A 25,117-nucleotide genomic window follows, 5' to 3' on the forward strand; every position below is an offset into this window, starting at 1 on the left:
CATGGTTTGATTAGATTTCCAGGGTCTGCTTTTCCTGCTCTAAATTTGATGTATCCTGACTTTTAAGGTAACTTTAGTGAATAGTGAATTTCATCCTTTAGATGCAAATACTATAAGTTAGCATGTCAAAGGTTAAATTTAATTATAAATTCTGGAAGTACATATTGATCCCCATAAACATGTGTTTCCTGTCCTCAGTTTTCCTGAGGGTAGAAGAGACAGTTTAAAATGAAACTGGCCAACCAATCCACTGTGGCAAGATTCATCTTGCTGGGGCTGTCAGATCAGCCGAAGCTGGAGAAAATGTTCTTTGTGCTCATCCTGCTCACATACCTGGTGATCCTGCTGGGCAATGGGGTCCTCATCCTGGTGACCATCCTTGACTCCCGCCTGCACACGCCCATGTACTTCTTCCTGGGGAACCTCTCCTTCTTGGACATCTGCTACACAACCTCTTCCGTCCCTCTAGTCCTAGATGGTTTCTTTACTCCCAGGAAAACCATCTCTTTCTCAGCCTGTGCCATACAGATGTTCCTCTCTTTTGCCATGGGAGCCACAGAGTGTGTGCTTCTGGGCATGATGGCATTTGATCGCTACATGGCCATCTGCAACCCACTGAGATACCCTGTGGTCATGAGAAAGACTGTCTATGTGTCCATGGCTGCCAGCTCCTGGCTGGCTGGTGGAGCTAACTCCTTGGTACAGATCTCTCTTGCAGTACAGTTACCCTTCTGTGGGGACAACGTCATCAACCACTTGACCTGTGAGATCCTGGCTGTCCTGAAGTTGGCCTGTGCTGACATCTCCATCAATGTGGTCAGTATGGGGGTGGCCAATGTGATCTTCCTGGGGGTCCCAGTTCTGTTCATCTTTGTCTCCTACATCTTCATCCTCACCACCATCCTGAGGATCCCCTCAGTTGAGGGGAGGAAAAAGGCCTTCTCTACCTGCTCTGCCCACCTCACTGTGGTGGTCATCTTCTATGGGACTATTCTTTTCATGTATGGGAAGCCCAAATCCAAGGACCCCCTGGGGGCAGATAACCAGGATGTTTCAGACAAGCTCATCTCCCTCTTCTACGGGGTGCTGATTCCCATGCTCAACCCCATCATTTACAGCCTCAGAAACAAGGATGTGAAGGTCACTGTGAAGAATCTTGTGAGTCAGAAATGCTTCCCTAAGTGACAGTGGGAGAGAGCAATGAGTGTATCTTGCAGTTCTCTAGGGGATTCCCTAGGGAATGGCCACTTGGTAAGCATAGACCGGCTCCATGATCCTCTACATCAGTATCATCACAAGACAGATACCCAAATGCACGTATAGATAGGGCTTTTCTGAATAACTTAAAATAGAACATCAAGTCTTTAGAAGGAAGAGGGGGCCATGCTTAATCACCTAGAAGCAAGGATAAGTGACTATTAGAATATATTTTTATTCTGAAAAAAAACCAATAAAAATTAAAATTTTATACAAAATTGTTTCTTTCTTTGTTCATGTGCAGACTAGCTCCAACTTGTACGTGTAATCATGTTGTTTTCTGCTCACTGTATAATGGGGAGCACGGCAGTGAGGAAAAGTCACTTCTTTTTAAAATTTATTTCTTTTTAATTGGAGGATAACTGCTTTATAATATTGTTTGTTTCTGCCCATACATCAACATGAATCAGCCATAGGTATACATAAGTCCTCTCCCCCTTGAACTTCCTTTCTGAAAAGTCATTGCTTAATTGGTGTCCAAACCAAAAACCAATCTGCCATTTTGGAAAATTACCAAAACCAAAACATCCCAAATGACAATATTTAGCCCCCTTTTCATTGCAGGGGCTCAGAGTGTTTCTCAGAGCCAATTTTATATCCCAAATATAAAATCCCAGAGCCAATTTTGGGAAACTCCTTCTTCTTCTCTGTACATAGAGCACATCTATGCCTATCCAGATTTGCAGAAGAGTTGTTTCAACACCAACTGAAATTAGATATTGCAGGCCAAGGGCAAAATTTATAGAAGTCTCTATTTAATCACTGTTGTTCTGTCGCTCAGTCACGTCTGACTCTTTGTGATCCTGTGGACTGCAGTGTACCAGGCTTCCCTGTCCTTCACTACCTCCTGGAGTTTGCTCAAACTCATGTCCATTGGGTCGATGATACTCTGAGTCCTTTCCTTTCCCTGGAATTAATGTTTGCAACCATCCAAACCTCCATGGTCACACTTGATCATATCTAAGATTTGGATCGAACATGGGCACCAGCTGCTAAAATATCTTTCTGTAATGACCCTTGTGGTTAAAAGCATAGACTGTGAAGCTAAACTCATGTCGAGTGCCTCTGACTATGTAACTTCAGGCACATTACAAACATTACTTAATATCATAGACTCTTGTTTTGTAGTGTGTGAAACAGTGATGATTAAACCAACCCCAAGGAGTTGTGGTGGGGATTAAATTAAAACGGGGCATCATATATATTAAAAATGCACACTGGTCAGCAAAGAATAGCCTCTCAATTAATAAATGAGCAGTGTTTATTATTAATGAAATATGTTAAATAATTTCTTTGAGGGAGCTTCATGACACAGATAGAGTTCAAAATCACACTTAATTGGATCAATTTGTTTTTTATTGCAGCACACTTTTGGCCAGATTTCTAGCTTATGAACCAACAACCTCATTTCTCTGGGCATTTCCCCATCACCCCTCATCCTCATCCACAGAGATGAGGGACTCAGGTTTGTGTTGTCTGATGCTAACTCTATCTAGAACAAGCAGGTTCTTTCTGCCAGGTTTTGGGGATTGTCATTAATGCCCAAAGACTTGCTGGATCTATAACATGCAAACATGGGAGCTACAAGGAAATCATGTTTGAACATGTGTCTTGGGGAACTTACTGTACATAATAAACCAATATGTATTATATAGTATAATATACAGCTAATGTATATATTAAGTCTAGATAGGAAATAAAGTTTATTTTGGCAGAGAGTGTTAAACAGAAAACAAGTCTGCAAAAATAAAAGAACAGCCAAAGAGCAAAGACAGGAGATGAAGGCATCTTCCTATGTTCTCAGTTCTTGGTTTCCTTTTTTCCCTAGATCTGGCCACGTTACTGCACTTTTGCCTCCAAAGGACACCCCTACATCCTGATACTAGATTCTATTTTTCACTAATCTAGATTGTTACTTGCTTTGGGGGGGGGGTAGTAAAAGTCACATCTAATATGATTACTAACTTGTGTGAAATAGATACGCTCTTTCCTGTGCATGTGGAGAGTGCCAGGCCTTGTGCACTGCAAAAGTCTTTTAGAGATCAGTTTTGAAATAATCATTCTGAAGTCAACATGTAGTACTTCTTGTGATCAATTATCCATTCCTGCTACAGTGGATTTGCTCTCTGTGGATTCTATCACCCGTAAATTTGGAACATGTCTAGGGGTTGATGTATTACAGGAGGTCTAGGTTCAAATCTTTGCCCTCCCACATAGAGCTGGATGGCCATGAGTGTGTCCTCTGTGCTTGAAAAATATTCATCTGCACAATAAAGGGAGTGTACAGAGTATCTCAGGCGACCCCCACCTGTGAATTTCCCTGAACCTATGGTTCCTTTCTCTAGTGGGACGGTCCCTTGAAGAGAACACAGCAATGTCTTATAGCAGTATTTCATTATTTGAAGCTGAGTGTGGTATTTCTCACCTCCTTAACATTCTGTGTTCCAAGAGATTCTTCAGAGCCTTCATCTTCCCCTCTAGGCTCAACAAACAATAAAATGATTCAGGGAGCTGATGTTATCCAATCTCTGCTATTGGTACAACTGAGTAGCCATGATAGCAGAAGGCTATCTGTGGGCTAACCATCAGGGCCTCGCATTCACAGAGGCTGATGTAGCTACTTCAGCAGCTGAATATTCGAACTGGCAGCAAGAGACCAACCTTCATTTGAAAAGACTCATCAGCCACCTGGTCATGAGCTGATTGCATTAGACCATTTTCCTTCTGGAAGGGACAGAGACTCACCTTGACTAAAATCAACACCTTTTCTGACTATAGGTCATCTTTCCTCTCTATAGGGTATTAGCAAATATCACTCTCTGAAAGCTCATGGAAGGTTTGATTTAACAGCATGGAATCCTGCACAAAATCTCATCAGACCAAGGGGCTCATTTACCAAAGTAGATGCTGCTGTGGAATCAATATTGTGGGTTCCGCTGACCCTTCCACATCAGGCACCATCCAGAAGTAGCTGGCCAAACACAGTTGACATAATGGGCTTTTGAAAGCTAAGGCACTAGCAGTTGCAGATGAAAACAACAATGAGATACCAGTACACATCATCAGAACGGCTAAAATTTTAGACTGACAACACCAAGTGTTGGCAAGAATGTGATATGAGACATCTTGTGCTTTTAGGATAAGAATGTAAAATAGTACACATGCTTTGGCATAAGACCTATCCATTTCTTAGAAAACTAAGTGTAAACCTGTGTTATGATCCAGAATCTCATTCTCAGATATTTAGCCAAGAAAAGTTGAAATATACATCTACAAAAGGACTTGTATGAAAGTGTTAATAATGGTTTTATTCATAACAGCCAAAACTAGAAACAGCTCAGATGTCCATCAAGAAGAAGATGGATAAACAAAGATGTTCATTTAATGAAATACTATTCAGTAATAGAAAGGGACAAGCTAAAAAACCATGTAAAAACATGACAGAGTTTAAGAACTTTATTCTGTATATAAAGACTTGCACATGATTCCATTTATTCGATGTTTCTGAAAAGGTAATACTTTAAAAAGAGTGAAAAATATTAGGAGACTGCTAATAATAATAATTTATATTCTTGCCTTGAGAACCACATGAACAGTATGAAAAGGCAAAAAGATAGGGCACTGAAAGAGGAACTCCCCAGGTCAGTAGGTGCCCAATACGCTACTGGAGATCAGTGGAGAAGTAACTCCAGAAAGAATGAAGGGATGGAACCAAAGCAAAAACAATAACCAGTTGTGGATGTCACTGGTGATAGAAGCAAAGGTCCAATGCTGTAAAGAGCAATATTGCATAGGAACCTGGAATATTAGGTCCATGAATCAAGGCAAATTGGAAGTGGTCAAACAAGAGATGGCAAGAGTGAATGTCAACATTCTAGGAATCAGCGAACTAAGATGGACTGGAATGGGTGAATTTAACTCAGATAACCATTATATCTACTATGTGGGCAGGAATCCCTTAGAAGAAATGGGTAGCCATCATGGTCAACAAAAGAGTCTGAAATGCAGTACTTGGATGCAATCTCAAAAATGACAGGATGATCTCTGTTTGTTTTCAAGGCAAACTGTTCAATATCACGGTAATCCAAGCTTATGTCCCAATTAGTAGTAATGCTGAAGAAGCTGAAGTTGAACGGTTCATGAAGACCTACAAGACCTTTAAGAACTAACACCCCCCAAAGATGTCCTTTTCATTATAGGGGACTGGAATGCAAAAGTAGGAAGTCAAGAAAACACCTGGAGTAACAGACAAATTTGGCCATGGAGTACAGAATGAAGCAGGGCAAAGGCTAATAGAGTTCTGCCAAGAGAACGCACTGTTCATAGCAAACACCCTCTTCCAACAATACAAGAGAAGACTCTACACAAGGACATTATCAGATAGTCAACACTGAAATCAGATTGATCACAGTCTTTGCAGCTGGAGACAGAGAAGCTCTATACAGTCAGCAAAAACAAGACCGGGAGCTGACTGTGGCTCAGATCATGAACTCCTTATTGCCAAATTCACACTTAAATTGAAGAACGTGGGGAAAACCACTAGACCATTCAGGTATTACCTAAATCAAATCCCTTATGATTATACAGTGGAAGTGAGAAATAGATTTAAGGGACTAGATCAGGACTAGAGTACCTGAAGAACTATGGACAGAGGTTTGTTACATTGTATAGGAAGCAGGAATCAAGACCTTCCCCATGGAAAAGAAATGCAAAAAAGCAAAATGGCTGTCTGAGGAGGCCTTACAAATAGCTGTGAAATGAAAAGAAGGGAAAAGGAGAAAAGGAAAGATATTCCCATTTAAATGCAGAGTTCCAAAGAAAAGCAAGGAGAGATAAGAAAACCTTCTTCAGCGATCAATGCAAAGAAATAGAGGAAAACAACAGAATGGGAAAGACTAGAGATCTCTTCAAGAAAATTAGAGACACCAAGGGAACATTTCATGCAAAGATGGGCTTGATAAAGGACAGAAATGATATGGATTTAACAGAAGCAGAAGATATTAAGAAGAGGTGGCAAGAATACACAGGAGAACTGTACAAAAAAGATCTTCATGACCCAGATAATCATGATGGTGTGATCACTCACCTAGAGCCAGACATCCTGGAATGTGAAGTCAAGTGGACCTTAGGAAGCATCACTGTGAACAAAGCTAATGGAGGTGATGAAATTCTAGTTAAGCCATTTCAAATCCTGAAAGATGATGCTGTGAAGGTGCTGCACTCAACATGTCAGCAAATTTGGAAAACTCAGCAGTGGCCACAGGACTGGAAAAAGTCCGTTTTCATTCCAATCCCAAAGAAAGGCAATGCCAAAGAATGCTCAAACTACTGCACAACTGTACTCATTTCACGCGCTAGTAAAGTAATGCTCAAAATTCTCCAAGCCAGGCTTCAGCAATATGTGAACCGTGAACTTCCAGATGTTCAAGCTGGTTTTAGAAAAGGCAGAGGAACCAGAGATCAAATTGCCAACATCCGCTGGATCATGGAAAAAGCAAGAGAGTTCCAGAAAAACATCTGTTTCTGCTTTATTGACTATGCCAAAGCCTTTGACTGTGTGGATCACAATAAACTGTGGAAAATTCTGAAAGAGATGGGAATACCAGACCATCTGACCTGTCTCTTGAGAAACCTGTATGTAGGTCAGGAAGCAACAGTTAGAACTGGGCATGGAACAACAGACTGGTTCCAAATAGGAAAAGGAGTATGTCAAGACTGTACATTATCACCCTGCTTATTTAACTTATATGCGGAGTACATCATGAGAAATGCTGGGCTGGAAGAAGCACAAGCTGGAATCAAGATTGCTGGGAGAAATATCAATAACCTCAGATATGCAGATAACACCACCCTTATGGCAGAAAGTGAAGTAAGCCAGAAAGAAAAACACCAATACAGTATACTAACGCATATATATGAAATTTCGAAAGATGGTAATGATAACCCTCTATGCAAGACACAGGAAAAGAGACACAGATGTATAGAACAGTCTTTTGGACTCTGTGGGAGAGGGCAAGGGTGGGATGATTTGGGAGAATGGCATTGAAACATGTATAATATTGTATGTGAAACGAATCACCAGACCAAGTTTGATGCATGATACAGGATGCTCGGGGCTGATGCACTGGGATGACCCAGAGGGATAGTATGGGGAGGGAGGTGGGAGGGGGGTTCAGGATGGGGAACACGTGTACAACCATGGCAGATTCATGGTGATGTATGGCAAAGCCAATACAATATTGTAATGTAATTAGCCTCCAATTAAAATAAATAAATTTATATTTTAAAAGTTTTTTTAAAGAAAGTGAAGAGGAATTAAAAAGCCTCTTGATGAAAGTGAAAGAGGAGATTGAAAAAGTTGGCTTAAAACTCAACATTCAGAAAGCTAAGATCATGGCATCTGGTCCCATCACTTCATGGGAAATAGATGGGAAACAATGGAAACAGTGTCAGACTTTATTTTGGGGGGCTCCAAAATCACTGCAGATGGTGATTGCAGCCATGAAATTAAAAGACGCTTACTCCTTGGAAGGAAAGTTATGACCAACCTAGATAGCATATTGAAAAGCAAAGACATTACTTTGCCAACAAAGGTCCGTCTAGTCAAGGCTATGGTTTTTCTAGTAGTCATGTATGGATGTGAGAGTTGGACTGTGAAGAAAGCTGAGTGCCAAAGAATTGATGCCTTTGAACTGTGGTGTTGGAGAAGACTCTTGAGAGTCCCTTGGACTGCAAGAAGATGCAACTAGTCCATCCTTTAGGAGATCAGTCCTGGGTGTTCATTGGAAGGACTGATGTTGAAGCTGAAACTCCAATACTTTGGCCACCTCATGCGAAGAGTTGACTCATTGATAAAGACCCTAATTCTGGGAGGGATTGGGGGCAGGAGGAGAAGGGGACAACAGAGGATGAGATGGCTGGATGGCGTCACTGACTCTATGGACATGGGTTTGGGTAGACTCTGGGAGTTGGTGATGGACAGGGAGGCCTGGCGTGCTGTGATTCATGGGGTTGCAAAGAGTCAGACATGACTAAGCGACTGAACTGAACTGAACTGAATAATAATAATAATAATGAGGACTGACTGGCAAGCGGCATGAGAAAATCTTGGTTGTGCTGTAAACATTCTGTAATGATAAGATTTCGTTACATGGGTGTGAACATTTGTCAAACCTCATTGGATGATATACTTAAGATTTATTATGGCTAAGAACACAACATGAAATATACTCTTTTAGCAAAATTTTAAGTGTATATTACGCTACTATTGACTATGGGTACAATGCTGTACATGGATCTCTAGAGTTTAATGATCTTGCTAAACTGGAACTTTATACCCATTTATTAAGTAACTCACATTTGCACCTCCTCCTGGTCACTGGCCACTACATTCCATTCTTTGATTCTATGGATTGATTTTATTGGGTGAGCAATGAACTTAAGATTTATGTTTTTCACTGTGAGTAGATTTTACCCAAAAAAATAGACTACTAACTATCTGTCTGTCTGTCTAATATACAGACTTTTTATAGTGACTGCTATTGGCAAGCCACAAATTTGTCTAGTAAACTTTCTAGCAGCTTCATTATAGAAGGAAGGTATATCCTATCAGGTGCTTGTTCTTTTATTTGTTACTATTTCTTTCCCATAAATAACAGTGAGAAACTCCTTTTATAAGTAGATCATCTGAGGGCCTGAGATTCTCTGGGCTACTTGGACTGATGGCAGAGTCTGATTTGCCAGGATAGCTTTTGGTCATGATTTTATTATATACTTATTGAGTTACTGTTTAACTTCTACTATTTGTTGAGTTATTGTAGGTGGTTGTGCTCAGTTCAGGCTCACATTTTCAGTGTAACTGAGCACATCTATAATGACTTATTGTCTTCCTATCTTTGAAGGGCTAATTTGTAAAAGAAGTAACCACGTCCTGCCATTGATGTTCAGTTGCTCAGTTGTGTGTGACTCATTCTTTACGTTAGAAGCAGCTACTAAAGGTGAGAGGGTTATGTAAGGCCATGATATCCAGTAGGAAAGAATTACTGTGGTCATCTTAAAAGCTGCTATCACATCCAAGATTCCACTATACTTCCTGTTCCATGATGTTTTTCACACATATGACATACTGAGGCTATGGAAGAAATACTCAAGCCCAAGACCCATGCCAACCTCCATCACCAGGACAGTAAATCCCTTTTCTCCATCTTTTGCCTGTCTCTTCACGTGTAAATTTGCCCTTACTGTCCCTGGCCAGAAAATATCTCCTCCTTGAAGTTTCCCCATGGCTCTGGGTGGAAGTTCCCCCAAGTGTACAAATCGTGACTTTGAGCACTTGGTTTAGAAGCAGTGTGTCTGTAGCAGCTGATTCCACAATGCTGTGAACACAGAGTATTCCTAAATAACCCTTATCTCCCCAGCTGCTGATTTCAAGAAGTTAAAACATTCTGAAGTGTGTACAAATTCAAGCAGCACATGGAAATGCTTCCCCTGATGCCCTTCAGTGGCCTCAGAGTGGAAAGTTCCAGCAGGAACAAAGGAATGAGAAAAAGAAGCTTTTCCTGGAGTACTTTCAGCGTAATTGGATCTTGGGGACATTGTCCCAAAAGTATAAAAATTCCCTGACTTTGTATGCTTCCATTTCCAAACTTTTAATCACTTTAGGGAACACAATAGTCCCAACTGCAGTTCTGACTTCAAATTGCCTTCCACATGGACTGGTTGTTCCTTTAGAAAGTTTGCCTAAAACACAGAAGTAAGACAGAGTGGGAGGAAATGGCTTCCACCCCTTCTTCTCATCAGAGCTGGACATCTCAGCCTGGATCTTTCAAACTAGTGATGATATTTCTGGCCCAAGTACTGTTCCCAGACCATAGGGACCCTTTCTCAGTAGGTTCCTTAAAAAGGTAAGTGAGGGTTCTTAATAAGAGTAATCCTCAACCTTTTATCAGTGCAGGGATATTTCCAGCTTCTTGATTTTTTGAAGGGGCTGGGGCTTGGGAAGGGAAGAAATGAAACAATTTCAGTGATATCACAAAGACCGAGGGCCATTCAAAACCCCTTGGTTAGAAAAACCTAGATGGCAAGAAGCCTCTGAAACTTTTGTCTCATTTCATGAATTCCTCTAACTTCAGAGACACCCCTAGGATAAGACGGTCCCACAGTTTCAGAGCCTTTTCTGTACAACTCCAGGGAGCACCATTCACACTATAGCCACAGAAATGGCTGAAGCTGTTCTGCTGTTATGCTCCAGAGGTGCCATTTATATTGCCTATAATGAAAACAGTTTCTGGAAGCTGCTCATCAATGGCCTGGTCTCTGGTGGGCCTCATGGGCTGAACAACCCAGCCTTTCTGAGCCCTCCTGGCCCACTTCAACAAGCACAGCTCTACTTTATACTTGGTGTGATGTGTGCTGTGCTGAATCAGTTGTGTCTGACTCTGTGACCCCATGGACAGTAGCCTGCCATGCTCCTCTGTCCATGGGATTCTCCAGGCAAGAATATTGGAGTGGGTTGCCATGCCCTCCTCCAGGGGATCTTTCCAACCCAGGGATGGAACCTATGTCTTCGATGTCTCCTACATTGGCAGGCAGGTCCTTTACCAATAGCGCCACCTGGGAAGCCCACCATATACTTGGAGCGGGGGTTCTGAATTTAAGGAAACAAAAGTTCTTTCTCTTAAAGAGTTTGAACATCATTGATCTGTTCCAATTCCAAAGCAGAAGAAAGTAACCTGAGAGTCTAAGAGAGGGAAGGATCACTGAAGTCTACCCCGCAGGTTAGAATGCAGCCCAAATCTTTGTGCTTATAGATCTGATGTATTTGCACAAATACAATGCAATTTTTAAAGGAAGCTGACCACTATCATATAGACAAGAAAAACTTAGAAAACTACCTGCTTGGTTCAATATGAAAAAGAATTTTCTAATACTCTAGAGCTCTGAAAATATGGAGTAGATTGTTTAGGAATGTAGTGGGCTCTTCATTACTAGAGGAAATCAAGCTGAAACCGAAAACCATGCATCAGTGTGGTGCAGAGAAAGATCTACAATGGGAGACAGAGTTGGACTAGATTACTTGGGGGGTATAATCAGTGACAGGATATAAGTCTGGATAACATACCTAGAAGCTTAGCCAAAAGGTTCATGGACTATCAGTGTCCACTGATTCCTGAGAGGACATTTATCAAGAGGGAATGATAACAACAACAAAAAGAAAATAGTAACATAACAAAGATGTTGTTTAAGGGTACAAACTTGCCATTCCCTTCTCCAGCGGACGTTCCCAACCCAGGGACTGACCCTGGGTCTCCTGCATTGCAGGCAGATTCTTTACCATCTGAGTCACCAGGGAAGACTTTTTTTTTGTTTGTTTGTTTCAGTCATGTCTGACTCTTTTCGACCCTATGGACTGTAGCTCACCAGGCTCCTCTGTCCGTGGGATTTTCTAGGCAAGAATACTGGAGTGGATTGCCGTGCCCTCCTCCAAGGGATCTTCCTGACTCAGAGATGGAACCCACATTTCTTACATCTCCTGTGTGGCAGGAAGTGGTTCTTTACCACCAGTGCCACCTGGGAAGACCACAAACTTGCAACAAGGAGTAAATAACCCAGTGATCTAATGCATGGTGTAATGAATATAGACAGCAATACTGTACTATAATCATGTGATGTGATAAATATCATGACAGCAATCATATTACAATATATAAATGTATCAAAGTAACACATTATACACCTTAAATTTACATGTTATATGTCAAACATATTCAAGACTGGAAAAAACCACTGTTTTAGTTATCTAACAGAACTAGATTTTCAGAAACTGTGACCCACTGTGGATTTCTGGAGAAAGTCCTCTGTCTATCTTCATAGAACATCGGATTCAAACTATTAGGAACATAACAGCATTTCCAGATCACAAAGTTACTGTGGAGACCTGCCCAAGTTATCTCTCCATGTTCAGTGTCCTTTGTCCTTAAAAGCCAAGCTAGATTCTACACCACTTAAGGACTGTTTCATGACCCCTGTTCTACGCATACACTGCATGCCCATTTGGATGTCCTGGCCTCTCCAAAATCCTTCTGCTTACCTCTCTGACAGGCTGTGAAGCCTTTATGCCTGGGCCATGGGTCACCCCTGTTTCTCACAGGAATTCTCACACCCATATACCAGGTGATCAACAGGAGTTTTGATAAGTGGATTGATGTTCAAACATGGATAGATGGATGGATGGATGGATGGATGGATGGACAAGACAGGTGGCTGGACAGACAGATGAATGGGTAGCCCTGGAGTTTGCATTGCTCATGAGGAAAAGAGGTCTTGGGAACAATAGGAATATGTTTTCTGTGAAAATGATCTGGAGAAACAGAGTGAGCATTCACTAATGATTTCCCTAGTCCCTAGCACAAATTGGAAGAACATGGAGCAAACTTAAAGTCATTTTTCTGGCCAAAGTTTAATGAGATCAATTGTCATATAGCACATCAGTTCAGTTCAGTTCAGTTCAATTGCTCAGTCGTGTCCGACTCTTCGCGACCTCATGAATCGCAGCACGCCAGGCCTCCCTGTCCATCATCATCTCCCGGAGTTCACTCAGACTCACATCTATTGAGTCAATGATGCCATCCAGCCATCTCATCCTCTGTCATCCCCTTCTCCTCCTGCCCTCAATCCCTCCCAGCATCAGAGTCTTTTCCAATGAGTCAGCTCTTCGCATGAGGTGGCCAAAGTACTGGAGTTTCAGCTTTAGCATCATTCCTTCCAAAGAGCAGCCAGGGCTGATCTCGTTTAGAATGTACTGGTTGGATCTCCTTGCAGTCCAAGGGACTCTCAAGAGTCTTCTCCAACACCACAGTTCAAAAGCATCAATTCTTCGGCGCTCAGCTTTCTTCACAGTCCAACTCTCACATCCATACATTACCACTGGAAAAACCATAGCCTTGACTAGACAGAACTTTGCTGGCAAAGTAATGTCTCTGCTTTTCAATATGCTGTCTAGATTGGTCATAACTTTTCTTCCAAGGAGTAAGCATCTTTTAATTTCACATAGAACCACTTAAATGAATGTGTTGTATATACTGTCTCTGATCAAATGCATTAAATAATCAGAATTGTCATTTTAAACAGTGTAAATTTGATATTCTATGACCCCAAGGTAGTTTCTAATTTTATTGCTCCTTTTTCTTGGAAACGAATAGAGACTGCCTTCAGAATTGTTTTCTAATCACTCAGCCAGACTGGAACTCCTGACCAGATGCCCTGGAACTGTGTGAGACAACAGATGCGGAGTCTGGATCACTGAGTATTTTATTCAGTTGAAAGAGGAGACATACCATGGAAAGTGCCAACCAGACAGCCTCTGTGACAGAGTTCATTCTCCTGGGCCTCTCAGCCCACCCAAAGCTGGAGAAAACGTTCTTTGTGCTCATCCTGCTCACATACCTGGTGATCCTGCTGGGCAATGGGGTCCTCATCCTGGTGACCATCCTTGACTCCCGCCTGCACACACCCATGTACTTCTTCCTGGGGAACCTCTCCTTCCTGGACATCTGCTACACAACCTCCTCAGTCCCCCTCATCCTTGACAGCTTCCTGACCCCCAGGAAAACCATCTCCTTCTCAGCCTGTGCCGTGCAGATGTGCCTCTCTTTTGCCATGGGGGCCACGGAGTGTGTGCTTCTGGGCATGATGGCATTTGATCGCTACGTGGCCATCTGCAACCCCCTGAGGTACCCCATAGTCATGAGCAAGGCTGTCTACGTGCCCATGGCTGCTGGCTCCTGGGCAGCTGGATGTGCTGCCTCCATGGTTCAAACGTCCTTTGCGATAAGGCTGCCCTTCTGTGGCGACAATGTCATCAACCACTTCACCTGTGAGATCCTGGCTGTTCTGAAGTTGGCCTGTGGTGACATCTCCATCAATGTGATCAGTATGGGGGTGACTAATGTGATCTTCCTGGTGGTCCCAGTTCTGCTCATCTTTGTCTCCTACATCTTCATCCTCACCACTATCCTGAGGATCCCTTCGGCTGAGGGGAGGAAAAAGGCTTTCTCCACCTGCTCTGCCCACCTCACAGTTGTGGTCATCTTCTACGGGACCATTCTCTTCATGTATGGGAAGCCCAAATCCAAGGACCCCCTGGGGGCAGACAAACAAGACCTTGCAGACAAGCTCACCTCCCTCTTCTATGGGGTGGTGACCCCCACGCTCAACCCCATCATCTACAGCCTCAGGAACAAGGATGTGAAGGCTGCTGTGAGGAACCTGGTGAGTCAGAAATGCTTCATCTGGTGATGTTTGGAGGACAGATGTCCCTGTAGTTCTGCGTCTCTTGGCTGCTTTCACTCGTGAATCTCAGAAGAACATGCCTCTCAAAGAAGATATGTGTAAAGAGTCATCACCAGAAAATTGAATTACACATACAAGGGAGAATTTTAGCTGTTACTGGACTTAATTTTTAGAAACAATGAAACCTAAAACCTGATGGGAGTGTGACTTGAGGGGATAGAAGTGGAATGCCGCTGAAAGAACAATTTGTGATGTTCCTGCTTCTCTACTGGGCAAGTTGTGAGCAAGTTGCTCCTTTGCTTTGAGAAAAAAAGACTCATTTACTTTTCTGCTACATAAAGATTCAAAATCCTGCTCTAAAAGGAGGCACTGAAGACAGTGTGGGGTAAAACTTCATGACATGGCAGTACAAAAAATACAAAAAATAGTCTTCACTGTAGGTGAAATGGCACATCTTCACATTTTATTTTTCTTGGAGGCAAGGTTGTGACTGGATATGAGAAAGAAGCTGTCTCTGAGACAGAAGTAGGGACCTTGTAGATTACACACAGGGCGCTTCTTCCGAGGGCAAGTAAGGTGAATCCTGCAACACGTGTGTGGAGGGTCTTAGCCTTGCATCTGGATGCAAGCTTTGTTTTCCTGCCCCAGTAGATCCTGAGTACACAGTCTGGCCCTATAGTCTGGAGAGTTTAAGGATGGTTCTATGGGAAGAGCAGGGTGGGGGTAGCACTGTGATTTGAAAGATGCTGGAGTCAAGATGCTCAGACGTGACCAGCAAAAGACGGAGCAAGGCGGCTGGGCTGAGGACAACTGGTTGATAAAACTAAAAGGTGGGGCCCATTCACATGTACCGACAAGAGGTCCAGAGGTAAAATGTGTGAGATCTCAGTCAGTAGTGACACAAAAGGGGACAAAAACACGTAAGTGAAGGAAATTGCCTCATTTTCCTCGAGGCGATCAGATGCCCATTTTTCCCTGAGAATCAAAACTTTGCAATGAAAACACATGCTCTCAGCCAGCCTTACTTGGATGTCCTGGGCTCCTCCTGCCTGAGAAGTGGCCAGCCATACTCTTGTGGGCCACACAGCGCTTTCCTGCACATTGTGGGCAGAAACCTGGACACAGTCACCACCCTGTGGTCCCTTCAACAGTCTCCGGGCTGTAGGAGCGCAGGGCATGTTCCCGTTTCACCCTTTCATACCCAGTATTAGCTGTCCCACCCTAGGGGGATGTGCCTTCCCCTACTGAGCACAGAGTCCACCCATGCCCTTCTTAGCTCACTAAAGGGAGGAGGACATCAACTTGAGATTAGTTCTGACCTTTATAATCAAGAGTTTACTTAAAAATGAAAGGTACTTGCAGAGCAATCTTCCTTTTCAATATACTTCATTTCACTGGTTTCCGGCTTGGAGATCTATGCCGAGTTCCCACCCACATCTTTCTAAAGTACCCAAGGAGGTGTTCCTCCAGTTACTGAAAGAGCTGCTGGCAGACAGCCTTCAACTGTCAGTCATCTTTGGAAATTTGATAAGAGGGCTCTTATCTGAAGAGACCTGACTTACCCAAGGTCATACTCCCTTCCCCAAGGCAGCCCATATCCAATGACTGATTGGGGAAGGGATATAAATGCCTCCTCCTACTAGAGACATCTCTGAACAGCCATTCCACTACCAGGGTCCCCCATGGGGTTGACTGAGGCCTTTGCTGAGACTGCCCCATAGCCCATCATCCCCCTCTGCCCAATCTTCCATCCTCATCCTCCCTTCCACCAATATTGAACCCAAGATCTCTCCCTAATAAACCTCTTGCACTGCAATCTCTGTCTCAGAGTTTGCTTCTGGGCAAAACCTAACTGTGACATCATGCAAAGTCCAATGCTCAAGTAATATGTGTTATCTTTTTAGAATCCTGGACACTGGTGATACTTAGCAAAATCATGGAGAATAGTAGGTGGATGAGGTGGCACCATGTTGTGTTATCATTAGAAGCGTTGGGACCAGACTTTGGTTAGATTACAGCTCCTCTCTTCTTCATGGTTGTAACCTTGAAGTTTGTTTTATACTGTATGTAACTTCTCTGAAATCTTTCCATAAGCCCCTCTCCCCTGTCCATCTCTCTAGTTTAATGTTTCCCAATCTTTTTCTTGCCATGAAACACATGGAAAATAATAGAGTTTGTATACCAAATAAAGTCTGGGTTTTTAATAGCATGATTGATTAAATCACCAGCCACTAGTGATCAGTGTGACCTCCAGCTGCTCTCCCCTCCCTGGAAATCAGGGGTTAAGACTGAGAGTTTCAACCCTCTACTCAGAGTTGGTTCCCCTGGCAATCAACTTCAACCTTAGGTGATTTCCAAAAGTCACCTTGTTAACATAAACCCAGTTGTGGCTGAACTGGGCTTGTTAAGAATAACAAGATACCCCCTTTACTTTATGGCTCTAAAGTGTTTTTCAGAACCTGAGCATTGAAGACTAAACAGTATGATGGAAGTTGCTCCCATTGCTCTTATCACTAAGGAAATTCCAAGGGTTTTAAGAGCTGTGAAGGACTTGGCAGCTGTAAGCCAGAAGCTGTGGACAAAGTCCAAATATATGTGATAAAAATATCTTGGTCATCTGAATGAATAAATATATATTTTGTATAAATCACAATGTCACAGAATCTTAGTTTATATTTTGCTGATTTATATTTTGCTGTCCCTGTGTTTCCTATTCATTGATGATCAGATCTACATACTTGAGAGGTTTTTGTTTCAGTGTAGTGATGAGCCCATGGCTCCTGAGATCTTTTAACGGGGCCCAAGTATCTTTGATGGTTTCTTGCTTTCTGATTATGTCAAGTTTTTCCAGGCTCAACGTGTACAGTTCCTCTCCAGGCCTGGAAACAACCATTTTTTCTAAGGAGCTCTTGTTTCCTTTGGTATTCAAAAACCACAGTCTGGGTGCTAGGGGTGCTATCGAGATGTCATAGTTTCTAGGCTTTTTCAGTGGAATACATATGTACAATTCAAATTAAGATCTACAGAATTTTTACTTAACCTCATTGACTTCTTTCCCTAAGTATATATCCTCATTCCAGCAAAGCATGGAGAGAGCTTAAAGTTACATCAACATAGTAAGATATCACAAGCCACCACAGACGGCTTCTATAAAGAGCAGAAGTGAGTCAAGCTGTCCCTTTGATATATATTTTGATTCCCATGTGCATGGCAGTACTTGGGCCAACTGTAACAACTGAGGCACTGGTGTGTGCCCTTCTCTTCCTCTTGCTCCTGAGCTTTCCTGAGGAGACCCAAGCTCATACGTAGAGTACTGGAGGACAAAGGGCTGGGGAAGAGTTCAGGGAGAAACCCAAAGAGGGAGGAGAGGGAAAGAATGACTCCAAGGCATCTTACAGCTCAGGGTCGACTTTTGAAAATCTTGGTGAGCACAGTCACCAGTCCCTATTCACCATGGGTGGTCTCTGATCAAAAAAGGCATATGGTGCAGACAAGAAGGAAGCTAGCAGGTCTCCTCTGAATGAGGCTGAAAGTCCTGAATTCTGCAGTGCTGCTCTGCTCAAGATGGAGGTTTCCAAACTTTAAGAGAGGTTTGTTGAATATTTGAAAGGGTGAAAATGTTGTAGCCACACGTTCCGGGAAACAAACTCACTCAGAAGGACAATGCAGATAGTGGAGTGCAGTTTATTACACCGGCGGGCCCAAGGTAGAGTCTCCTCTTAGCCAAAGACCCCGACAAGTTTTTGTGAAAACCTTATATACCCTAAGTGTATTTGCTCAAACCCACCTCCCCAAATTCCTTGAAATTAGTCTGGACAAGGTAAAAGAGAGATACAATCAAAGTTAACCCATGATTCAGGAGTCAAAAGACTAGATAAACAGTGGATATTTATCAATAGGCCTGTGGTCATATCCTGATAAACATAATGAAATTTACTACTTTGTTCTGTTAGAGAGATAATTAGCATATTCTTTTAGGCAACTTCCCTGGCGGCTCAGAGGTTAAAGCGTCTGCCTGCCATGAAGGAGACCTGGGTTCGATCCCTGGGTTGGGAAGATCCCCTGGAGAAGGAAATGGCAACCCACTCCAGTATTCTTGCCTGGAAAATCCCATGGACGGAGGAGCCTGGTGGGCTACAGTCCACGGGGTCGCAGAGAGTCGGACACGACTGAGTGACTTCACTTTAGGCAACGGAGAGTCCAAGTACAAGTCCTGAGGCTTTTTTATCTGGGGGTCTGGTTTTCCGCTGGTATGCCATTTCTATAGACACCAGGCACAAATTTCAGAGTCCACTGGGAGGGTGATCATATGTGCAGCCTAATGTTCGCAGCCTGGCCTAAGATGGAGTACAGCTCTGTCTGTTTCCTCCTGCAAACCCACAGCCAGAAGCTTGGTATCTACGGTCAATGGTCTCCTGGGTATTAAAATCATGCCTTCTAACAATTTACACTGCATGTTTGTTTATTCATTTATAAATGTATAGATGTTCTATATCAATATGTATAAAATATTTACAAAAACAGAAATTAAAAAGATGGATAGAGATAAATAAAATATAAAAAATAAGAGTTAACACGGGACAAAAAAGAAAACAAAAGTAGGTCACAAATTCACTTAATAATTCATTTAACAACTGCTCATCGAATGCCTACTGTGAGTCTGGTACACTTTTCACACATCTAGGATACATCTGTGAACAATGCAGGAAAAAAACCTCTGCTTCTGTGAAACTGACATTCTAGCAGGAGAGAAACAGACAAGAAACAATGACTAACATATATAAAAAAAAAATAGCTGAGGGTGTTAGAAACTGCATGGAATCAGGACTGAGGCATAAAGGAGAACTGAACACATGCATCTAATTTTGCTCCATTGTAAACCCCACAAAAACTACCATAATATGTCTTTGTTTTGCTTAATTTTGTTTCTAATGACAAAATCAATAAGGTTAAGGAGAAGAAGGGCGATATCAGAGTGAAGACATTTCGAACACTGGAAAGTGAATGGGCTAGTGGCCATTTCCATAGCTGATCTGATAGAGTCCAATCCTAAGCCAGAAACTAGGAGAGCTGAGCCCCAACCAGACCTACAGCACAGAGGACCCACTGTACCAAGTCTCTCTGGGACCAAGGATAAAGAGGGATGCTACTGAAATAAGGAGGATTGGGCAGAAAAACTCTAAGAAACACAGGTCCTACACCCCCTCCCTCATTCTGCGACATTGGTTGACTGTCCCTTACCTTCCTTAACAAAAATTTATTCTCTTGAGAGGATAAGACACATGCACCAATGAAAGATTTCAAACAAAAGGACATCATTTCTGCAATCAGCTGACCATTTTTGGGTCCAGAGCTGCACTACCTGTGAAACCTGATTCATTTATGACACCCCGCCCCCCTCTGAATGCTCTGTGAAGGCCTGGCCTATTATAGGCACTCTGAATTTATTTGGTGGGACACAGACAGAGGGAACCTTCTAGGTCACTTGCTTTTTTCCAGTCCTGAGATCCTAAATTTGGAAATGGCAGGGGTGCTAAAGGGTTTGTCCTGTGGGTTTCACATTCTCCCAGCTCTATTGTAGGCTCTGCTGAGAGTTCTCACTGACTGGGGGACAGGTTAACTCTGGCAGGACCAGAATGACCCTTTTCCTCTAATGCTTTCTGATAGCTCAGCAGGATGGTTACAAAGAGAGGGAGAGGGAAAGAAAGTGCTTGTGGCAGGACTTCAGAGTAATTGCATCTTGGGGACATAATCTCAGATGTATACAGTTTCCAAATTTTGTCACTTCAACTTCTAAACTTTAAATCACCTCAGGGACTAGAGTAATCCCAGTAGCAGAGTGGGATTTAAATGGCTTCATGTATGCAACAGACAGTCCTTTGTGTATTTTTTCCGAAACAGAACAAAGCCAAGAAAACTTAGCTTTCATCCGTCTCAGGTGCTAACTCCTCTGGCTGATACTTTCAGACTCAATTGGCTATTTTAGGCTTCTTCCTCAGACAGAAGAAAAGTGATTTTCTGTATCGACCTATTTACAAAAAGGTAAGAGAACACTATATATATATACACACACACACAAACACACCTGGAGAAGGAAATGGCAACCCTCTCCAGTACTCTTGCCTGGAGAATCCCTTGGACAGAGGAGCCTGGTGGTCTACAGTCCATGGGGTCGCAAGAGTCAGATACGACTGAGCGACTCACACACACACACACACACACACACACACACACACACTACTATATACATTAACTGTTGTGGACCCAGCATCATAAAGGACATCTTAGTGTGTGACAGAAAGTTCAAGAACAAGAAATTCAGGAGGTCCTTTAGTCCTTGGGATGGAATACCTTTCAAAACAATCCATTCCAGAGTGAGTATGAGGGAGCCGATGGCCAGAGAGGAAAAGGGACTTAATGATTGTCAGGCCATGAGTGATTGGCAAAGGCCAGCTCTTTGGGGAAATGCTTCTGAGGAGCTTTGCAAGGTGAGTGAAGGAATAAATGAATGAATATCCCAAGGGCTTGGGGGCTGTAAGAGAGGGAACTGTGAAAGAGGAGAAAGGTAACACCCAAAAATGCTTGGAGGGGAATGGTCAGGAATTAAGCACAAAGGAGATCAGTTATTTCCACCAGTCCTATACCCCAAAGCAGGTGAAATCATACAAAGGGAATGTAATACTTCTCAAAAAATTGATGAAAATAAATTGGCCATACATGATATAACTTGAAGTAAATGTGTGACATCAACCTTGAACGTGATTAGAAAAACTCAATCCAATCTGGTAACACTTTCATGGGCAGCCAAACATCATAAAGTAGATTTTGAAAAATTTCTCTCCATTTTACTTAGAACAACACAAAGAACTGCCCAGGTTGCTAGAAGAGTTCTCTAAGTGCTCAGCAGGACGAGTTTCCTCACTGGTTTTCTGGCCTCTTTGGGTATCAGAGAATCACGAAGTTGGCTTTTTGAGTTCAAACAGGTGACAGAGCAGAGGCACTATGGACAGATCCAATCGGACCTCCCCCCCAGTGGGGTTCATTCTCCTGGGCCTCTCAGCCCACCCAAAGCTGGAGAAAACGTTCTTTGTGCTCATCCTGCTCACATACCTGGTGATCCTGCTGGGCAATGGGGTCCTCATCCTGGTAACCATCCTTGACTCCCGCCTGCACACGCCCATGTACTTCTTCCTGGGGAACCTCTCCTTCCTGGACATCTGCTACACAACCTCCTCAGTCCCCCTCATCCTTGACAGCTTCCTGACCCCCAGGAAAACCATCTCCTTCTCAGCCTGTTTTGGGCAGATGTTCCTCTCCTTTGCCATGGGGGCCACGGAGTGTGTGCTTCTGGGCACAATGGCGTTTGACCGCTATGTGGCCATCTGCAACCCTCTGAGGTACCCTGAGGTCATGAGCAAGGCTGTCTATGTGCCCATGGCTGCTGGCTCCTGGGCAGCTGGAAGCACCAGTGCCATGGTGCAGACATCCCTAGCAATGCAGCTGCCCTTCTGTGGGGACAACGTCATTAACCACTTCACCTGTGAGATCCTGGCTGTTCTGAAGTTGGCCTGTGCTGACATCTCCATCAACATAATCAGTATGGCGATGGCCAATGTGATCTTCCTGGGCATCCCAGTTCTGTTCATCTTTTTCTCCTATGTGTTCATTATTGCTACCATTTTGAAGATCCCCTCAGGAGAGGGGAGAAAAAAGGCCTTCTCCACCTGCTCTGCCCACCTCACAATTGTGGTCATCTTCTATGGGACCATCCTCTTCATGTATGGGAAGCCCAAATCCAAGGACCCCCTGGGGGCAGACAAACAGGACCTTGCAGACAAGCTCACCTCCCTCTTCTATGGGGTGGTGACCCCCACGCTCAACCCCATCATCTACAGCCTCAGGAATAAGGATGTGAAGGCTGCTGTGAGGAACCTGGTGACTCAGAAACGCTTCACCTGGTGATGGTGGAGGGGTCCTGATAGCTCCTGCTCCCTAGTTTCTCTCACCTGAGGGTCTCAAGAGCATAACATGAAGGGGTAAGTTCATGCAAGTTTCCATAGGTACGTTTAATTACACAGAACCTCATTATACCCAAGAACTCTGTGTAAATAGAAAAGCAGTCAGTGTGAATTTTCCCATCAATCTCTAGGCAATTATACAAAAGTATATTCTTGCTGATCTAGCCTTTTACTTCTCTGTATCTTCCATGCATACTAAACAAATTGATGTCAAAGAAAAGTAACTCTTCAAGTTTTATTTTCTAATTCATAAGAGCTCTAGTCTATAGAGCTTTTCATAGTCTATAATTCAGTCACTCCTTGGCTCACTCACTGACCATATTTGAATGGGTCCATACTTTTATGGTCACCTGTCTGGAATTCTTCCTACTCCATATCAAATAACAGTAATATTTTTATCTTTATCCTCATTGTATTTTATTTTTTATTGTCATTTTAATTCTTAAAACTGTTTCCTGAATCATTCTCTTCCTGTGTCTCCATAATTAGCCTCTTTCCCTTGCCCTTAACCAAGGGCCCAATCAGAAAATCATTTACATCCTTGGAACAGTGAGAAAAACAAGGTGTGGCAGACTGATGCAAAGGTCAAAGGTTCAGGCCTTTTTCTTCTCCTTTTCTGAAAATGTCATTCATCCTTGGGTTTTTTCTCTAGATAACACTGGCTTCCCATGGGTCATCAGAGGACTGTAGAAACTGAGAGATGTGGAGGGTAATCAAATAAATTCTATTAAATACCTGACCTGGTTTGACCAAGTATGTAGCCAAGAGGTGACCATCACTTGCCTTTGTACCTAAGAATCCCCAGAGCCACGTGGTCAGTATTTAGAGGGAGAGGCGGCAGTGCTCAGAGAAGAAGGAGGAGACACAAAAGAATCAGCTTCATGATTGGTGAGGAATTCCCTAGAGTTATCCATCTAGAAGCTCAACTAAAAGAATGGGCAAAATAGAAAACCTCTGACAGTTTATATGAATTTTTAATCCAACAGAGGAAACAAACTAACACTCAAAGCAACCACCTTTGCTGAAAAAGAGTTATTTTAGGAAGATGGTCCAAAAATTAAAGAAAATTCTCAGTAGTTTTTTTCAGTGGAATTTAAGAGGGTATTGAATCAACAAGAGCAGTCTGAAAAAGGAGGCTAGGAGAAAAGATAACTGAGAAATAAGAACATTTGCTCAGGGGAAACAATCCCACTTACTTGGATTCAGTATGGAATTCATGAGGACACAGAGCAGATTAAAGACAAATAGTAACTAAAAATTTTTTCGCTGAATAGAAGTTTTAGATATTTTGTTTATAAAAAGTTCATCAAACACCCAGTAAGAAATTATAGCAAAAGACCCACCTATCTAGATTCAAAGATAAGTTTTAATTCCTATACACGCCAAAATTATTCTGCAGACTTTTCCACAGAACAAAAGCATATTTCCTAATAAGGAATGAGAGCCTGTCAATGGCCCGCTGTTCCCCAACCCTAAATGTAGATGTTGGCAGAATAAGGTTTTTGAAGTTCTGAGGGAAAGGAAATGGGCTATGAGTCCTGAATTCTACACATCCCTTATCTCTGCACAGATACAAGGGTTTAAAAGACACTTGCTGTCATGTGTAAATATAGAAAGCACATATCCATACAATCTCTTCATGAAAATAATTTATTTAGAATGTTGTCCCAACAAACAGTTAAAAATAAAAAATTGAAAGGAAGTGATAGAAGAAACAGTGGGGAATGACGAAATACATAGGACCGATCAAGTATAGTCAATTCTTCTACCGATTTTGCAAAGGTGACTACATGAAGGAATTGTCAGCAATCATGTCGAGGTAAATAGTGCTAATGAAGCAATGATAGAGCTCCAGTTATAATCCTAGATGAATTCATCTAGCTGGGAAATGGAGAAAGAGAAAGTTACACCCCACTGAAGGCTTCATCGGATATGGTGGGAAGGGGTTCCTATAACTACAGCCCATTGCACTGATACTGAAAGGCAGCAAAAGTTTTAATCTGTTTGTTGAAAATTTAAGAATAAATACCAACAAGTATTAGGGTGAAGTTTTTGAAAGAATTAGAGGGTTATGAAAGAACAAAGAAAGTTGATCAAATGAAAAAACTCGTTTATTGAACCTGAGGAAATTCAAATCACTATATACTAAACAGATAATACATATTACCCAGTGGTCACTTTTTTTTTTTTTTAGGATTTGCAAATTTTTGAACATCAGATCAATTACTGTAACCATTTTATTAACAGATGAAAAAAGAAAAAGTAATCTCATCCACAAATGTTGAGAAATAATTTGGTAAAATTTAGCATCCATTTCTGACTCTCTTAAAGTAGTGGATTTGAATAGAGGAATCCATCCTTGACATGAATGAAATGATCAGAACTACAACAAAGGGTGGACTTGATGGCAAAACATTAGTAACATGCTTACAACCTGGATTAGGACATCTCTCAATATCTGCATCATTCTGCAGAGTCCAGCTAATTAAACCAGATCAGAAAAATAAATGAGGAATGAAATACAGAAAAGAAGAAAGCTATTCAGTAAGTAA

General features: G+C 42.4%; 3 protein-coding genes across 4 annotated transcripts; all 3 read left to right on the plus strand.

Moving 5' to 3' along the window:
• Positions 1–228: 228 nt before the first annotated feature.
• Positions 229–1,185, plus strand: LOC138434550 (olfactory receptor 13C7-like). Its single transcript, XM_069579368.1, has one exon. The coding sequence runs from the start codon at positions 229–231 to the stop codon at positions 1,183–1,185; it is 957 nt and encodes a 318-aa protein (XP_069435469.1).
• A 12,408-nt stretch (positions 1,186–13,593) lies between these two features.
• LOC138434552 (olfactory receptor 13C7) lies at positions 13,594–14,553 on the plus strand. Its single transcript, XM_069579369.1, has one exon. The coding sequence runs from the start codon at positions 13,594–13,596 to the stop codon at positions 14,551–14,553; it is 960 nt and encodes a 319-aa protein (XP_069435470.1).
• A 6,996-nt stretch (positions 14,554–21,549) lies between these two features.
• Positions 21,550–25,117, plus strand: LOC138434553 (olfactory receptor 13C7-like). 2 transcript variants are annotated; one of them, XM_069579371.1, is made up of 2 exons: positions 21,550–22,482; positions 25,091–25,117. In XM_069579371.1, the coding sequence occupies exons 1-2, from the start codon at positions 21,550–21,552 to the stop codon at positions 25,115–25,117; spliced, it is 960 nt and encodes a 319-aa protein (XP_069435472.1). The 2 variants fall into 2 exon arrangements, with proteins under 2 accessions (XP_069435472.1, XP_069435471.1); XM_069579370.1 differs by lacking the exon at positions 25,091–25,117 and having other exon boundaries at positions 21,550–22,509.

Source organism: Ovis canadensis, chromosome 2 (assembly GCF_042477335.2).
Source record: "Ovis canadensis isolate MfBH-ARS-UI-01 breed Bighorn chromosome 2, ARS-UI_OviCan_v2, whole genome shotgun sequence".
Classification (NCBI taxonomy): Eukaryota; Metazoa; Chordata; class Mammalia; order Artiodactyla; family Bovidae; genus Ovis; species Ovis canadensis.